At 48.1% G+C, this 17,772-nt stretch overlaps 1 protein-coding gene across 6 annotated transcripts in view; it reads left to right on the top strand.

Annotated features, from left to right (window-relative positions):
* ADAM15 (ADAM metallopeptidase domain 15) overlaps positions 1-17,772 on the top strand; it is a 53,336-nt gene that overhangs the window by 4,169 nt on the left and 31,395 nt on the right. For all 6 annotated transcript variants that reach the window (XM_081891395.1, XM_081891396.1, XM_081891397.1 and 3 more), the window contains exons 2-13: positions 6,144-6,247; positions 6,895-6,977; positions 7,961-8,039; positions 9,224-9,300; positions 9,812-9,995; positions 10,108-10,173; positions 10,880-10,948; positions 12,204-12,373; positions 12,946-13,027; positions 14,872-15,026; positions 15,142-15,316; positions 16,167-16,259. In XM_081891395.1, coding sequence (XP_081747521.1) covers positions 6,144-6,247; positions 6,895-6,977; positions 7,961-8,039; positions 9,224-9,300; positions 9,812-9,995; positions 10,108-10,173; positions 10,880-10,948; positions 12,204-12,373; positions 12,946-13,027; positions 14,872-15,026; positions 15,142-15,316; positions 16,167-16,259 — 1,337 coding nt within the window. The remainder of the gene's footprint in view (positions 1-6,143; positions 6,248-6,894; positions 6,978-7,960; positions 8,040-9,223; positions 9,301-9,811; positions 9,996-10,107; positions 10,174-10,879; positions 10,949-12,203; positions 12,374-12,945; positions 13,028-14,871; positions 15,027-15,141; positions 15,317-16,166; positions 16,260-17,772) is intronic.

Genomic DNA, 17,772 nt, shown 5'->3' on the forward strand with positions numbered 1-17,772 from the left:
CACATACACAAAAATATAAAGTTATAAAATACAAAAAATACAAAAGTTTAACTTAGAAAAAAAAGAAAAAGAAAAACAGAAAAGAAAAGAAAAAACACATTAAAAGAAAACACAAAAATCCCTCTTTTTAATTTCTCATCTTTGATTCACTTATTTGCCTGACTTCCTCACATCTCCCTTTTTTGTATCCCTTTTGAAAATTAGTTCAGCAAATTCATATCCAATTAATTTATCTATTATCAATCCAATCTTATTTTTTACCTTGTTGCTAGAACCCCTTCAGTTCATTTCAATGTCATTAACATTCAAAAATTTTACAATGTTTCTGTAGATAAATTTTAAATTTCCTCCAATCTTCTTCCACCAACTCTTCTCCCTGGTCTCGGATTCTGCCAGTCATTTCCGCCATTTCCATGTAGTCCATTACTTGCATCTGCCATTCTTCCAGGGTGGGTAGGTCTTGTGTCTTCCAATGCTTTGCGATGAGTATTCTTGCTGCTGCTGTAGCGTACATAAAGAAAGTTCTATCCTTCTTTAACACCAATTGGCCTACTATGCCCAGGAGAAAGGCCTCTGGTTTCTTAGGGAAAGGGTACTTAAGTACCTTCTTCAATTCATTATAGATCATCTCCCAGAAAGCCTTAATCCTTGGGCACGTCCACCAAAGGTGAAAGAATGTACCTTCAGTTTCTTTACATTTCCAACATTTATTGTCGGGCAAGTGGTATATTCTTGCAAGCTTGACTGGGGTCATGTACCACCTATACATCATTTTCATAATATTCTCTCTCTAGACCATTATCTGTCTGTTCTCCCAACAGTGGCCAGTCAGATTCCTCTGGAAAACTCCAAGAACGAAGGCAGTAGCACGGCCCTTTCCTGTGTGATAGAGCTGCTACCAAGCTAGGATCAGCGATTCTGAGAGTGATCTGGATTAAGGCAGCTACCTAGGATCCTAAAGAGCAGAGCTGGAGAACCTGGGGTCTTCCAGGTGGTCCTGAACTCCACCTCCCATCTTCCCTGACTCGTGGGCCATTGCTAGCTGGGGCTGATGGGAGTCGGAGTCCAGCAACGTCAGGAAGGCTGTGGGTTCCCTATCCTTGCTTCACACCTCTGTTAAGTGCAGTTAACCTGTGATCCCCAATTGGTTGGGACGTGTGAAGGACAAAGGGAACCAGTGACCCTCTTAAAGGTGTTGGACTCCAACTCCCATCATGCCTAACCATTGGCTGCACTTCCTGATGGGAGTTGGAGTCCAACCAACCTCTATGGTTTGGGCAGCTAAGAAATCGGGGGGAGCTGGTAGAGGTTTTTACTGTACTCCTTAAAATCTACTCAACCCCCTGGAAGTGATGGGGGCATTGTGTGTCTGCACATTCAGCTTCTAGTGCCTCTCCAATAACAACGCTCCGTTTACGTTGCTGTGCACTCCTCGATCGGATGCAATCTTCCAAGAGGATCTTCAATCTGGCTTTCAACTTATCCTAAGTCCAGTATATCTGAAGGAGCGTCTCCACCCCCATCGTTCTGCCCGGACACTGAGGTCCAGCTCCGAGGGCCTTCTGGCGGTTCCCTCACTGCGAGAGGCCAAGTTACAGGGAACCAGACAGAGGGCCTTCTCGGTAGTGGCCCCCGCCCTGTGGAACGCCCTCCCATCAGATGTCAAAGAGAAAAACATCTACCTGACATTCAGGGAAGTTTTTAATATGTGACATTTTAGTGTATCTTTCATCTTTGTTGGAAGCCGCCCAGAGTGGCTGGGGAAACCCAGCCAGATGGGCGGGGTACAAATAATAAATTATTATTATTATTTGCACAGAAATCCATATGGTTTCTCCTTGGCCACCTGCTAAATTTTTAAACTACAATGGATTTTGGCTTTGCCCTTCTTGAGCTCCTGGGCTGCATCGTCTTCCAAGCAACCTTCTGGGGGCCAGATGTCAAAGTGAGCAGAGGAATAGGGCTTCCATCTGGCTAGCAGCCCCCGGGAGAACAGGATGTGGGCCTTTAGCCTGATCCAGCTGGGCCCTTCTGATGTGCTTTTCACGGCACCGTAGGGTTGGAAGGGAACCCTGAGGGTCATCTAGTCCAACCCCCCCCCCTGCAATGCAGGAATATGCACCTGTCCCTTACCGGGCTCGAACCTGCAGCCTTGGCATTGTCAGGACTATGCTCTCACCAGCTGAACTATTTTTATGAACCTTCACTCAGATGGTCTTCACAGTTCTTAAATGGTGTAGCAAACAGGCAGTAGCTCATTGGTAGAGCGCTTGCTTTGCATGCAGAAGGTGCCAGGTTCTGTTCCCAGGATCTCCAGGTAGGGTGGGATGAGGCACTTGTCTGAAATCCCAATTGAGCTGCTGCCAGCCCGTGCACGCAATACTCGGCTAGAAGGACCAACGTTCTGACTCTGCAGAAGGCGGCTTCCGAGGTTCCTGTTCCAATCAGTCATACGTTTTGAATGATGGGGGCTGGGGTCTTGCGTTATTTCTAGGGGGAGGCCCAGAGCGCATGCAGAATTATAAGGTTCAGCTCCCGGTATCTGGAAGTGACTCTTGTCTGAAATCCCAGAGAGCTGCTGCCAGCCAGTGTAGACAATACTGCTCTTGATGGGCTGAATCTGCATAAGGCAGCTTCATAGATGGTAGGAAGGAGCTTAGTCCACCCAAATTCCTGGACTGCTGCTGCAGGCCAGTGTGATCAATCCTGATGTTGATGGACCAAAGATTGATTTAGAAAGACGCATTAAAGTAGTAAAAAAAGTTAAGTACCTGGGAATATGGATATCGCCAAAGAATATAAACTTATTAGAAGATAATTACACCAAGGTCTGGCAAGAAATTAAGAGAGATCTGGACATTTGGAATAGGCTAAAACTGTCTTGGTCAGGAAGGATGGCTGCGATCAAAATGAGTATCTTACCAAAACTACTGTTCTTATTCCAGAATATCCCTATAATAAGAGGAACATCATGTTTTAAGACCTGGCAAAAAATTCTGATGAAATTCATATGGCAGGGGAAAAGGGCCAGAATTAAATTCAAACTGCTGACGGATGCGAGAGAGAGGGGGGGCTTCGCAGTCCCAGATTTAAGGCTCTATTACGACGCTGCCTGCCTCTGCTGGATAAAAGACTGGGCGACTTTAAAAAACCCAGACCTACTGGACCTTGAAGGCTTTGATGCCAGGTTTGGCTGGCACGCTTATTTATGGCAAGATAAAGGTAAAGCCCACAAAAGCTTCTCAAATCACATTATCAGAGGCCCTCTACTAGAAGCCTGGAACAGAAATAAAAAAGTAATTGAAAGCGGTACGCCCTGGTGGATCTCCCCAATCGATATTATAACGCTCAAAAAAACAAACCAAGAGGGGGAGAGATGGACGTATGAGGACCTCCTAGTCAAACCGGAGGGTGGATGGAAAATCAGACCCTATGAGGAGTTAAAAGGAAAACTAAACAGCTGGCTTCAATATCATCAGATTAATGCGTTGTGGCTCGAGCATAAAAAAACAGGGATGAGTAAAAAAAATCGAAATATCAGGTAGAAATATTGGAATCTAATAGCAAACTCCTCTCTAAAATGTATAAACAATTGTTAAGCTGGGAAACCAGAGATGAGGCAGTTAAGGGGGTCATGGTTAAATGGGCCAGAGATCTGGGACATAATTTGGAACAGGAGAAATGGCAGAAACTATGGAAAAAGGGTATGAAGTTCTCGGCATGTGCTACTCTCCGAGAAAATCTAGAGAAGATGATGTACCGATGGTACATCACCCCGGCAAGTCTGGGGAAGATGTATAAAACCGGTGATAGCACATGCTGGAGATGTAAAAACAAGGTGGGGAACTTCTTTCATATGTGGTGGACCTGTGAGGTGGTGAGAGGATTCTGGGACCAAATTTATGAGGAACTAAAGAAAATTTTAAAATACAACTTCCCTAAGATACCGGAAGCGTTTCTTTTAGGAATGGTAGGAGAAGAGATTAAAAGAGAAGATGAAATCTTCTTCCAATACGCCACGGCGGCGGCCAGGATCGCGTTGCCGCAGAATTGGAAAACATCTAACACCCCCACAGTTAAAGAATGGCAGATGAAACTATTCCAATATATAGAACTAGCGAGGTTGACACAAAGAATTAGATCTCAAAATAATACTAAATTAAAAAATGACTGGAGTAAATTTCTGGGCTATGTTGAAGTGACTTATGGAATGTTGAAAATCTCAGTGGATGGAATTTAAAACCTGTAATGTTTGAACATTGGTAATGATAATGTAATCAGCGAGTAAACTATAAGGATTGTACAACCCAAACCGGGAAGGATGGAAGTCACAGTGTACGGAACGATGTTTTATTATCCTTTTTTGGTTTTGTTTTTCTTCTTTCCTCTTTCTTTTTCTGTTTTTCTTGTGCCTTTTCTCTTTTTTATTTTCATTTTTATCTTTTTTATTTTGTTCTTTTTTTTTTCTTTCCTCTTTGCTTTTTTGACCCCCTATTGTATGTTCTGCTGCGGTTTGTAGATGATTGTATGATCATGTAAAAAATTTAATAAACAGAGAATAAAAAAAAAAGAAAGAAAGACGTTTCCTTTCATCTGTGCACGAACATGTCAGGTCAAACAGCAACCAGATGTACCTTTACCAGGGAATGAGCCCCATCGAACAGAGGCAGGGGATGGTTCTGAGTAAACATGCATGGGCTTGTAATGTTAGTCACCTTTTCTGCAACCCCCCCACTCCCTGCTTTCAGCTCACCACCCTCTCCTTTCCAGCACCATTTAAGCCCTTAAGCCTGTTTGAGCAAAGGCTCATTTGCTGCACATCTCAATGCAGTGTGTCGAGTGATTCAGCAGAACCCCACAAAGAAAGGAAGTCCTTTCCTTAGTTCCTTGGAAGGAGGGCGGGGGGAGAACTGTATTGTGGCATAATCTTGCTTGTATTTCAGCTCTAAGGCTGAATTCTGCTCGTGCAAAAGAATAATAATAATACTAAAAAACCTGTGCGCAACACCACACAGGTTTCTAGTCCACAAGATCTTCGAAGTCTGGTGAGGGACTCAGAAGGTAGGTCAGATCAAGGGGACCTGTGGCCCCCTCCAAAGGTCAGACTGCCAGCACTCAAGGTGCTGTATAGGGCTCTTCCTCCCATCAGCCTCTCAGCCAGTATGACTAGTGGTTAGAGATGGTGGGAGTTGGGGAGCCCAGCAATATCTGGAGGGCCGAGGTTCTGTCCACAACTGTTTCTTTAGAAGCTGAACCAATTAGGCCTTGCAACTGTTTATAACAATGTCCATTTGCATTATTCATTGAGGTGACGGCATCGCAAGCTTTCTCCATGGGGAATCCAGACTTTCCAATATACCAATTTAATACATGGCTGGGCATAAAAGCTGGTGGGGGTAAAGGGCTTTCAACTGGATGGAGCAGAGAGGGAAGGGAGGCGGCGAATGCTTTGTTTTTTTGGCATTCCGTGTTGCACTGGAGAAGAAATCTGTTTCCGTTTGCATTTAAAGGGGAACTTGTTATATCTGCACTTCCCGGAACAATCTGCAAGCCAGAACGCCCTCCTTTGAAATGTGCAGTTCTCCAAATTTTGCAGTTCCGCCCTCCAGCTGGGTGAGGGGTCTTCAAATACATATACCAGGACGTTGTGTGCGTCAAAATGTATGCATTAGTCAAAAAAGCATGCAGCAGAGCATTGTGTCTAGGAAAAGGTTATTTTGCAAAAATAATAGTTGAAATTGCATACCAAAAAACGGGCATGAGAAATTAGCACTAAAATCAACAAGAATGAAAACTTCCAGACACTTTTAATGTGATATGTCACCCTTTTATCATGCAGCGAAACCATAATTTTCAAGCCTGACAAATCTGGAACTGGACTTGATAATATGCTATTGGATTCATTCTACGTGCCGATTTTGTAGTTTCGTTTTTCACCTGTTAAGTCCCTGTGGTTTTATATGCGTTATATAGTGAAACAAAACCTCGTGGGGGGTGGGTGGGAGAAATTGACGCTGAAAAGCTGGTGAATTTCCACGAGGGCTTGAAAAAAAACCTAATCGTAGCTTGGAGCGGTGAGCCAAATTTAAGATTGCATGAAAACATGAAACTGAGAGTAACCCCTTGCCCATTCCCAATTTCAGATGTCGGGACCCAACGGCCATGGGATGACAGGACCTGTTCGTGGCCCATCTCACCAACGATCCTGCGGGGCGGGCAGCCCGTCAGCCTGAAGGAGGCGGCGTTGGTGAGTTTCCCTGCCGGCTTTCCAGCTGGAGAGAGATCTGTTAACCAGGAGAAAGCTGGAGGCGGTCGGAAAGGGGGCAGTGGAGCAGCTGCGGTGACGCCGTGACCTCGAGCTGAGCTGGCCAAATGAGCTCATCGCGCTCTGCAACCGGTGTCACTCGCCTCCCCCTCTCCCCAAGCCTTCAGCCTGCCCTCCCAATCCTTTGCTTGACCCACGGATGCTGGGAGCCTTCAAGCATTTCCGGGTATTACTCCTGGGCAGGAAATGCTGGGTGGGGATGGCCGGGGTGGGGGGAGAGAAGCAGACACCCCTGCACAGCATGCTCAGTCACACACAACCCCCGCTCCCCTCCACGCCTGCAGGAGGACAATGAGCTAAGCTGGGCGAGGTGCTTCCTGCCATCAAGGGGACGAAGGGAGCTTTTTCCCCCCCTGCCCTAGGTTTGGCCTTGGTGAAGGGGGCAGTTTTGGAAAGAGTTTAGCTTGCATGCAGAGATCTGGCCCAAGAGGGTGGTCTCAGCCACTTGCTCTGGCTCACAGCGATACCCTTTCTTACCTACTAAGCAGGTGCAGGTGAGATCTGTCCACACAGAAAACATGATGGGTTCTCTGTCGCCTTCTGCCAACCATCACCTCTCTCCTTTTCAGGGGTCTCAGGGCTTCCCGGCTCGGCTGAGGGTTGCGCTGGAGGTCGAGGGAGATCGCCTCCTCCTGGACTTGGTACAGAATCGGTGAGTTCGGGTTTGCATCGTGGGCAGAAGTGGCGAGCGCCTTCTAACCAGAAATCTCTAGCTTTGCCCCTGGAATTATTTTAGTTCCTGCTTCGATACTCCGCAGCCATCAACACATTATTAAAACAACCCACAGGAAATAAAGTAGAGGGCCATGTCCACCATTTTATCCTAACCCCCTCCCCGAATCTTAGTGTAACCCAGTGGTTCTCCAAGGGTGTCGCGCAGAGCTTGGCAAGTGTGGCAGGGAGATGCGAGGAGAATCAGAGAAACGTTTAAACATTTCAGTGGAGTACAGGCAACAGCTGGTGACTGCACATCCACACATTGCAACAAACCCAGAAGTGGCCAGAAAAGGGGGTAGGGTGGGAGAAGGGTGGGCTTTTGTACGCTCCGTCGACACATGCAAGGGTCAGGAGCGTAACCTCCGTGCAAACGGCTGTTGCTTGTATAGTATGGAAAAAAAAAAATTTTCAGAATATGGCTAGATATCTTCTCAAACTGAGAGCAAAGTGTATTAAACATCATTGAGGACAATCCCAGTTGCAATCTTTTTGTTTTCCATTGCATTTCCTACCGTTGAAAAATTCAGTTTGGCACGAGCAAATGTTTATTCTGAAAGTGCGGCCCAGAGAGGAGAGTTTGAGAGCCGCAGTAACCCAAGATATCCCTGCAGGATCAGGCCAAAAGGCCATCTAAGCTCAGTTTGATCTGCCTGTGGGGCTCCAGGGTTTCAGAGAAAGGGATATTCCCAGCCCTGTCTGAAGATGCTATTGGGGGTTGAACCCGAGACCTTCTGCATGCAAGGCACGTTCTCTGCTAGGGTCCCTCACCTAAAAATCAATTAAGCTTCCAGTCCTCGTGGTTCTGATTCAAGGGGCTAATTTTAAAAGGGAGCTCTGCTGCCATCTTTTCCCTGCAACCTTCCTGCGTCCTCCAAATCCACGGTCTTTCCCTGCTGATTTGTATGTCTTCCATTGTAGGGAGGTGCTGGCAGGCACCCAAGGACTCGTCTATTACCTTTCCAACGGGGAGAGAGCGACGCATCCGACCAGCACAGAGGTGGGCATCTGTTTTTCTGGCTCTGCGCAGCCCATTGCTCTGCTGGCACCCATCCCCGCCGAGATCCGGGGCCTGGGCAATGTTTATTCCTGGGCCCACCTCCTCTGCCAGCTGGGACTTTGCCACGATGCAGAAGTTTCAGCGGAGGTGCCAGCTCCAGGGCTGGAGAAGCAGGCTGGGATCTGAGCGGGCAGCGATTGGCCAGGAAAGAGAGATTGGGGTCATGGCAGCAGAGGGTTCACGGGGGAAAAGGTCCAGCCTGTGGGCGGAAACTCTGAAAATGGCGGATTTCACATTGGAAAAAGGTAGCTGCCTCAGGCCTTTCATAGTCCAACCACACTGTGTACCATTCTGGTTGTTGTACAGTGGTACCCCAGATGCTTCAGGTTACATACGCTTCAGGTTACAAACTCCCCTAACCCAGAAATAGTACCTCGGGTTAAGAACTTTGCTTCAGCATGAGAACAGATATCGTGCTCTGGTGGCACGGCAGCAGCGGGAGGCCCCATTAGCTAAAGTGGTGCTTCAGGTTAAGAACAGTTTCAGGTTAAGTACAGACCTCCAGAACGAACTAAGTTCTTAACCCGAGGTACCGCTGTATTCTCAAAAAGGTTATTGTGCAGCTGGGAAGGGTTAAGTTAAGGGTTATATTTAAAGCACTTTAAGCTGCCATGCTTCCCCCAAAGAATTCTGGGAGCTGTAGTTTGTGAAGGGTGCTGAGAGTTGTTAGGAGACCCCTGATTCCCTTACAGAGAACTACAGTTCCCAGAGTTTCCTATGAAGAAGAGGGATTGGTTGTTAAACCACTCCGGGAATTGCAGCTCCTTCAGGGGAGTAGGGAGGGCGCATGACAACGCTCAGCACCCTTAGCAAACTCCAGCTCCCAGAATTCTCCGGGGGGAGCCATAGAACGGCATCACAGTGCTTTACAACATACGGCATAGATTTTTATAGACTTGGTCATCGGGTCTAACTCCTGGCAGGAATCCTTTACTCGACGCAGGGCTTGAACCCACGGCCCTGAGATGAAGAATCTCTTTCTGTACTGACTGAGCTATCCCAGGTCATGTGGCCCCAGTGGTTAAGGGGATGGGACATGTCTCCTGTGAGAAAAGCAGGGGGCAGGGTTATAATTCCAAACCTGGGAGGCTGTGCTTATTCTTCCTGCTTTCTCCGTCTTCCAGGGCAATTGCTGCTATCGAGGCAAGATCCAGGGCTACCGAGACTCCTGGGCCAATGTTTGCGTTTGCTCTGGACTAAGGTATGAGGAGGGACGCGGGTGGCGCTGTGGGTTAAAGCCTCAGCGCCTAGGGCTTGCCGATCGAAAGGTCGGTGGTTCGTATCCCCGCGGCGGGGTGTGCTCCCGTTGCTCGGTCCCAGCGCCTGCCAACCTAGCAGTTCGAAAGCACCCCCAGGTGCAAGTAGATAAATAGGGACCGCTTACTGGCGGGAAGGTAAACGGAGTTTCCGTGTGCTGCGCTGGCTCACCAGATGCAGCTTTGTCACGCTGGCCACGTGACCCAGAAGTGTCTCCGGACAGCGCTGGCCCCTGGCCTCTTAAGTGAGATGGGTGCACAACCCCAGAGTCTGTCAAGACTGGCCCGTACGGGCAGGGGTACCTTTACCTTTACCTTAAGGTATGAGGAGAGGCTGGACGAGGCGAAGCTCTGTGGGAGGACAGAGGGATCACCCCTGAGCAGATTCCTTTCACTCTTGCGGTTTTCCGTGGGCAAAAATGTGGTTGACTGTTTATTTTCTTTCTGCCCTGCCAGTGGTCTGCTGGTTGTGTCCAGCGACAGGAGCTACAGCCTGGAGTCCAGCGCAGGAGAGGATCAGGGTACAAGGGCTTACAGACTGGAGTCCGTCAGGCAAGAGACGGGGGAATGCGTGCTGGTCCCTCTGTCCCGGGGACAGTTCCACCCGCGGCCACAGCCCGAGCGCAGCTGGCTACAAAGGGTACGTTTTGAACATCTGGGCCAGAGCATCAGCCCAGCCGGCCCTGGGCTGCTTATTCTGACCGGCATTAGCAATCCAGGTGCTTAACGGTGTTTTTCGCCCCGTCTCCCAGGCGAAGCGAGAGGCAGAGCCTGAACGTGGATTCGTGGAGCTAGTGATGGTGGCCGACCAGGCAGAGGTGAGACAATGCTCCTACCGTCCCCGGCCCTCCATGGCGAAGCCCTTAACACAAACGTAAACACATTCCTCGTGGCTTCCCAGAAAGAAAGCGCAATGGCGTCTCTTCTCAAACGGACCGCAAATGTGCAGTTTTACCCAGTGAGGGACATTTCTCAGTGGCCCGATTTCTCAAGTTGCCAGATCTCAACGAGGAGAGGTTTCCCTGTTTCTCCTCGTTCCCTCACTGTCCCCATCGGAAACCAATTCCCAGAGAAATCTGCACTGAATGTTTCTGATGGTTAAATCTGTTGTCGTTTGGTAAATCTATTAGAGCCGTGGTACGCAGAAAGGAGTAAGTCTGGTAAGATGATTGGTTGAAAGTAGCCCCTGAAGGGAGGAATCTGCACAATTGCAGGAGTGAGGCCTTGTCACCATATAAAACACATGTCCTCAGAGAACTGGACTGGTTGTTGATTTGCTACCAGCTCAGGTTCAAGCTATAAAGCCCTTAACAATTGGGGCCAGTTTACCTGTAAGATCACGTTGCTCCAGACGTGCCCACTTGTATAACTGACACGGCTACAAGTGCTACATAATACCCATTCCACATCTGTAAGAAATTGATCTTGAGTTCCGAGGGCCAGGCAGAGAGATGCAGAGAGCTGAGCTCGGCCCCCAGTGTCTCAAGTCCCTTCCCACTACCTCCGCTTCTGTTTCCTTTTCAGTTTGAGCTGAACCCCGACCTTAACTGGACGCAAACACGGATGCTAGAGATCGCTAGCCACATGGACGGGGTGAGTGGCTGCCCTAGGCGGATGTGGGTGGTGCACGTGGGAATTGTAGTTTGATGTCGTCCTTGGACTCCAGCTCCCATCAGGCCCCCATTGTCAGGGATGATGGGAGTTGTAGTCCAAATCCTCTTCCAGGTTAGGGGAGGTTGGCTAGGCAGTTCTGTGCTGGGTTGGCCAATGGTCTCCCCTGACGCCAGGCAGCTTCATATACCGTATTTTTCATCCCATAGGATGCACCGGCCCATAGGAGCAGCTAGGTTTTTTGGGGGGAAATAAAGGGGGAAAAGATTTCCTTTATTTCCCCCCCCCCCCAAAACCAGGTCGGGGAATCCAAACCAGGTTGGGGAACAGCGGGATGTCGGCGCTGCGCCTCCCCGCTGTCCCCCGAGCTTGTGGGGCTGCCCGATGTCTGCCCGGCGCGTGGGGCACTCTGCTTCAGGGCGCCTGCATGCCGGACAGCAGGCTGCTATCCGCAGCCTAGGGAGCCCTGCAGGAACTCCCACGGACTCCCCAGGCTTGCTGATAGCTTCCTGAAGCCTGGAGAGCAAGAGGGGTTGGTGCGCACCGACTCCTCTCGCACTCCAAGCTTCAGTGAAAGCCTGCATTCACCCCATAGGACACACACAGATTTCCCCTTCATTTTTGGAGGGGGAAAAGTGCGTCCTATAGGGCGAAAAATACGGTATATTGGGGAACTGTCTTTGCTTTTGCTTTTTAAAAGACATTTCTCCAAATACTTCAGTGTTTACCTCGCACGGAGAGTAATTTTGGGGAGAGCTCGGCAGGAAATTCGCAGTTTAAGACCCAGGAACCTTAAGAGTTGCCGATTCCTTCAGCTCTGCCTTCTGGGCTGAGGTCTTCTGAGGGGACACTTCGATGGCCGACGCTCCTGAGGGCTGGCTGGACTTTGCCAGGGGCAGAGCCTTTTGTATGGCAGGGTGGAAATCCCTTCCCCTAGAGTTTCGACAGGAATAATCCCTGCTTGGTATTTGGATATCTTCTGAAAAAGAAACATCCTGGATTATTCAGACAGGGCCTTTCAAATGTGCAATTCTTTGCCAGGCAGCTTTGACTGATGTGCTTGACACTTTTACGACGATCTTGTTCTTTTTAGTCTTGCAAAATTTATAATTATTTAAATGAAGGAATAAAAGCACTCACCCCTTTTTTCCTCTTGCCCTCTGACCTTTTCCTTTCCTTTCCTTTTTCTTCTTTTAAAAACCCACTCTCTCCCATTTTCTTCCCCTCCTCTGCCCAGTTTTACCGGACGGTGGGTCTGCGGGTGGCTCTCGTCGGCCTGGAAGTCTGGAACAAGGGGAACCGCGTTTCTGTGGACGGTTCCCCCCGGGCCGTTCTGGAGCGGCTCCTGCGGTGGAGGCAGGAGGAATTGCTTCCTCGGATCTCACACGACAGCGTCCAGCTTATCATGTAAGGAGCCTGAGGGTTAGCCGCCCTGAGCCCAGTCTCGGCCGGGGAGGGCAGGATACAAATAAAATATTATTATTATTATTATTATTATTATTATTATTATTATTATGAAGGGCTCCAGAGAATCCCTAGCGGGGGAGTGTAGGGGGGGTGGACTGGCGAAGTGAGGTGCTTATAGACGGAGGAGCCTGGGTCTTCGTTTGGTGCATTCTGGGTACTTTCCTCCCAGAGGAGTGCCAGGTTCTTGGCCTGGGTTACGTACGGGTGCTGTGTGTTTGGCCAGGCAGGGGGTGTGGCCTGCACTTTTGATGGGCAGGGATTGACACTAACCAGCCCTGTGGGCGGGGCCTGCACTACTGATGGGCAGGGATAGACACTACTGGGACTGTGGGCGGGGCCTGGAAGCATGATGGGTGGAGCTATCCCGAAGCCTGCCCACTTCGTGCCTGCCCACTCAGCTGTGGCAGGATTCCTAATGTGAACTTGGCTCTGTCTTGTGTAAAACCTTATCTCCCTAACACTTCCCCCCCCACGCCCCATTTTGGTGATCTTTCTCCTGCCCTGCCCCATAGGGGATCTCCATTCACCGGGGGCTCAATAGGAACGGCCACACAGGGTTCGATTTGCTCCCATCGCTCCGGCGGGGTCAGCATGGTGAGTACTTGTGCCCCTTGCATTATTATCTGTTCCATGGAACCAGGGCAGCCTCATTGAAAGTCTTGCTTGGAGTTTCTGTGGAGCTGCGCTTCTGATGTTTTGGGGGGAGACTGACCCACCTGGAGTATCAGGGTTCTGCATTTGTGTAGACGTTTGACTTAGATTTTGCATCTTTATGTTCATTTGTTAAATGTTGCAAAGCTTTTTGTTCCAGCCAGACTTAATATCCTCCCGACCCAAGTGCTTTGGGGCAGCGATGCTGGCGCTCCTCTTTCCTTAAGGGTGTTATGGTCTGTAATCATCAGGAGCAGGGATCTGTAGACAGCTGTCCTTCTGTTTAAGTGACTTAGGCAGGAGACAATTGGCCTTTTGCTGGCCAAACTTCTGGGAAGGTCAGTTCAGCTTTATGTTAGATATTTAATGGAAGAAAAACCCCAAGGTATCACTCGCAGTGGTTAAATTTCTGCCAGTAACACTGGGAGCAAGAAACATCTCGCCGCCTGAAACTTTAAGGACCTTTTTTCAGGGACTAATGTGCAATTATTGTAGCTGCATATGATGGTTCTTACATTGTGCAGTACTTTACAATCTGTTTTGCTCCGAGATTGTTTTGTATGGTGTGTTTCTTTTGGCCTATTGACCATAATAAATTGATTGATGGGTGGATATGCTTTTGGGTTTTGGGTTGAATCATGGAGAAGTGGAACAAAACAGAAAAGGTCACAGTCCTGATCTGCTTAGCAGTAGTAGTATTCTGGGAAGAATAGTATAAAAGGAAAAACAAAGAATAAATGAAGTATATAATTTTTAAAAATATAAATAATTAGGTATTCAGCTTTTAAACGCCTGCTGAAAACTTTTCTGTTTCATCAAGCTTATGATTGACAAGACACCTTTCCGCAACATTTATCTGATTCTATTTCATTATATGCTTTTTATGTCAGTTTACATATATAAGGTAACCTTCTGTAGTTTGCACATTAATTTTTTTTTTTTACTTCATTGAACTACAGAAAGGGAAGAGAAAACTGGGAGAAAAACAAGTACATAATTGAGATGAACAAATCTCTTTCTAGTCTCTCCACACAATGCTCTTTCCAATAGACCACAAAACAGTTCCATCTCTCCCCATTGATTATATATCCCACCTCATGTGTTTTCTCTTTTTCTGGATTATATCTGTTGTTTTATCCATCACTGCCACCTCCACACATTCCTGAAGAGATGGTGAATCTGTTGTCCTTGCATTTCCTTTCCCACAGGGTTTTTTGTGGCCCTTAACTAAGGATCTTTATTCTTTATGAGTTAGCGGTATACTGTATATGCAAGTGTTTTTATGAATGAATAAAGGAGGAGTTGTTGTTTAGTCGTGTCTGACTCTTCGTGACCCCCTGGACCAGAGCACACCAGGCACTCCTGTCTTCCACTGCCTCCCGCAGTTTGGTCAAACTCATGCTGGTAGCTTCGAGAACACTGTCCAACCATCTCGTCCTCTGTCGTCCCATTCTCCTTGTGCCCTCCATCTTTCCCAACATCAGGGTCTTTTCCCAGGAGTCTTCTCTTCTCATGAGGTGGCCAGAGTCTTGGAGCCTCAGCTTCCGGATCTGTCCTTCCAGTGAGCACTCAGGGCTGATTTCCTTCAGAATGGAGAGGTTTGATCTTCTTGCAGTCCATGGGACTCTCAAGAGTCTCCTCTAGCACCTCCAGGTCACGAAGAGTAGGACACGACTAAACAACTAAACAACAACAAAAGGAGGAGTGCGAATTAGGTTGGCTTGCTCAAAAATGCGTACCAAAGGGAGTCGCAGAGCAATCTCCAGCTGTCTTTTCTCCTCTTCCAGGACCACTCGGTCAGCCCCTTGATGATCGCCTCGACTCTTTCGCACCAACTAGGCCACAACCTGGGCCTTGACCACGATGGCGCTGGCTGCAGCTGTGATGGCTCTGGCCCTAACTTTCCCCCAGGTCGCAGCTGCATCATGGAGCCACTGACGGGGTGAGCCTCTGCACGCATGTGGGGTTTCCCCCTCCCCTGGGTGGCTGGGTGGACTGCTGAAATGCAGGGGGTTTGAGGACACCCCGCCTCTGACCATTTCCCTCTTCTCTGCCAGCATCATGCCCGGTTTAACCTTCAGCAGCTGCAGCCACCGGAAACTCCAGCAGATCCTGCAGAGTGACCGGGTGTGGTGCCTCCTTGATGTGCCAGATCCGGGGCGCCTGGTGGATTCTCGCTGTGGGAACTTCCTTGTGGAGGACAAGGAGGAGTGCGATTGCGGCCTCCTGGTGGTACGAAGGGCACCTCTCTCCCCATCTTTCTCCTCCTCTCCTTTTATTTTTATTTTATTTTTATTTATACCTACCCATCTGGCTGGGTTTCCCTGCCACTCTGGGCGGCTCCCATCATCATCAAGCAATAAATAATCAAACATTAAAAACTTCCCTAAACAGGACTACCTTCAGATGTCTTCTAAACGTCACATAGTTGTTTATTTCCTTGACATCTGATGGGAGGGCATTCCACAGAGAGGGCGCCACTACCGAGAAGGCCCTCCGCCTGGTTCCCTGTAACTTCTCACAGTGAGGGAGCCACCAGAAGGCCCTCGGAGCTGGACCTCAGTGTCTGGGCTGAACAGATGGGGTTTGAGACGCTCCTTCAAGTATATGGGGTGAGGCTGTTTAGGGCTTTAAAGGTCACCTTTGCCCCATGCAGCTTCCAGATGCCCTTGCTGTGTAGTAACAACAACAACAACAACAATAAATAATAATAAATAAATAATAGTTTTATTATTTGTACGCTATCTATCTGACTGGGTTGCTCCATTTATGAGGAGGGTTGTGTTCTGAGGCATGGCACATTGAGGTTAATTCCTCGCAGGTATGACTCGTCCATATATAGGCCTCAGCCCAGAAGCCTAGGCCGTAAAGGGTCCCCTTGAAGTAGAGAGTTCTCCTGTGTAATTAACGGAGAAAGTAGGAGTTGGTGTGAAGGATGCATCCTCTACGTTTTGCTGAGAGCCTGCTGTGGCTTTGCTCATCTCACTGCGGCCCGGTATAGTTGTTCATGTTAAGCCTAAGCGAGGATCTGGAGCAGCCCAGTGGGTTTTTCACTGAACTTAATGCCTTTCTCCTTTTTCAGGAGTGTACAGACCCATGTTGCAATGCGAGCTCATGCAAGCTGATGCCCGGAGCCCAGTGCGCCACGGGGGGAGCCTGTTGCCACGAGTGCAAGGTAAGTTGTCGGAGCAGCAAAGGAGTGGGGAGGGAACATCTTCCGGTGGTTTCTCAGCCCTGCCTCGAAGGGGTGTTGCGTTCTCGTTCACACAAGCCCTCTGATAATTTGGCTTTTAAGTGAAAGCGCACATTTGCATGTTCCACCTAAAGGTTTGTATATGTCATTGACCTGTGCGGGAGACCTGCTGGCCTGTGACTGACAAGGCATGTTGGCCCCAAGTCTCTCTTGGGGCCCCTTTTGAGCCCCCAACTCTGATCTTGCAATAGTTATCTGAGGCTCTTCTCTGGGTGCCCCTCCCTGAGAAGTCCCATGGCTGGCAACACGAGAGCAGGGCCTTTGCAGCGGTGGCTCCCTGCTTGCATCAATACATGCATTTAGACCCCAGACAAAAACATTTATTTTTCGCCAGGCCTTCAGCTTTTAATTCTCGGTAGCCTCTGTGTGTGCCTGCAATGTTCTAACCCTGCCTTTTTAAAATGTCAATGTGTTCCAGATTTTTGTGTGTGTGTGTGATGGTTTTGATGTGAATATTATTTGATTGATGTTGTACATTGTTTGAGTTGCTTTTTTGTGGCAATTAAGTTTTATGAATTACGATAATTTAGGGGTGTGTTTGCAGCAGGCAACTCCTAACATGCGCTTTTGTGATTTGTCCACCTCCTTGATGGCCAGAAACTTGATTTATTGCACTAATTTATTTATTACACTGCATAATGTCGCAATAGGCTTCCAAGCAGTTTGCAAGTATTACAATGAGAAATAGCATTTTCGTGATCCAAGCTTAATAATAATAATAATAATAATAACAACAACAACAATAAATGTAAATAAATATACAATAATAAGAGTACATTCATTTGGAAAAAAGGAATATACAACGGGATAGACAGGAAGTCCAAAGTCTTGGTATATATATGATTTTGGAATAGTTTTTTGCCCTTTTTCCTTTTTTCCCTTTGCGTATATAAACTTTGTATACATGCTGAAAATTATAGTATAATAAGCCTTGTGGTGTAATATGATAATGTTTACCGATGTAACATAAGAACTTTAATAAATAAATAAAATTCAAATAATAATAATAATAATTAATTGTATACCGCCCTTCATCCACAGATCTCAGGGCAGTTCACCACATAACTCTGATTCTCCTCAGAGAGCTACAATTCCCAGAGTTCCCTGTGAAGGGGGATTGATTGTTAAATTGCTCTGGGAGAGGGTCTCCTGACACCTCTCAGCCCCCTTAACTAATTCTTTGGGTGGAAACCATGACTATTTGTGGCGCATTAAATGTTGGGTGCAGCTGGGGCCAGAGGCATGGTGAACCCCCTCCTCACTTGCAGGCTCTGCCAACACCTGTGTCCATCTTCCTACCATCTTCAGCCTATACAGCCTAGGACCCTCGTACCTATGGGACCGCCTCTCCTGGTATGTCCCACGGAAGACCTTACGGTCTTCAAATAAAAACATCTTGGAGATCCCAGGCCACAGGGAGATTAGGCTGGCCTCA

This window comes from Podarcis melisellensis (assembly GCF_964234715.1).
Source record: "Podarcis melisellensis genome assembly, chromosome: 16".
NCBI lineage: Eukaryota > Metazoa > Chordata > Lepidosauria > Squamata > Lacertidae > Podarcis > Podarcis melisellensis.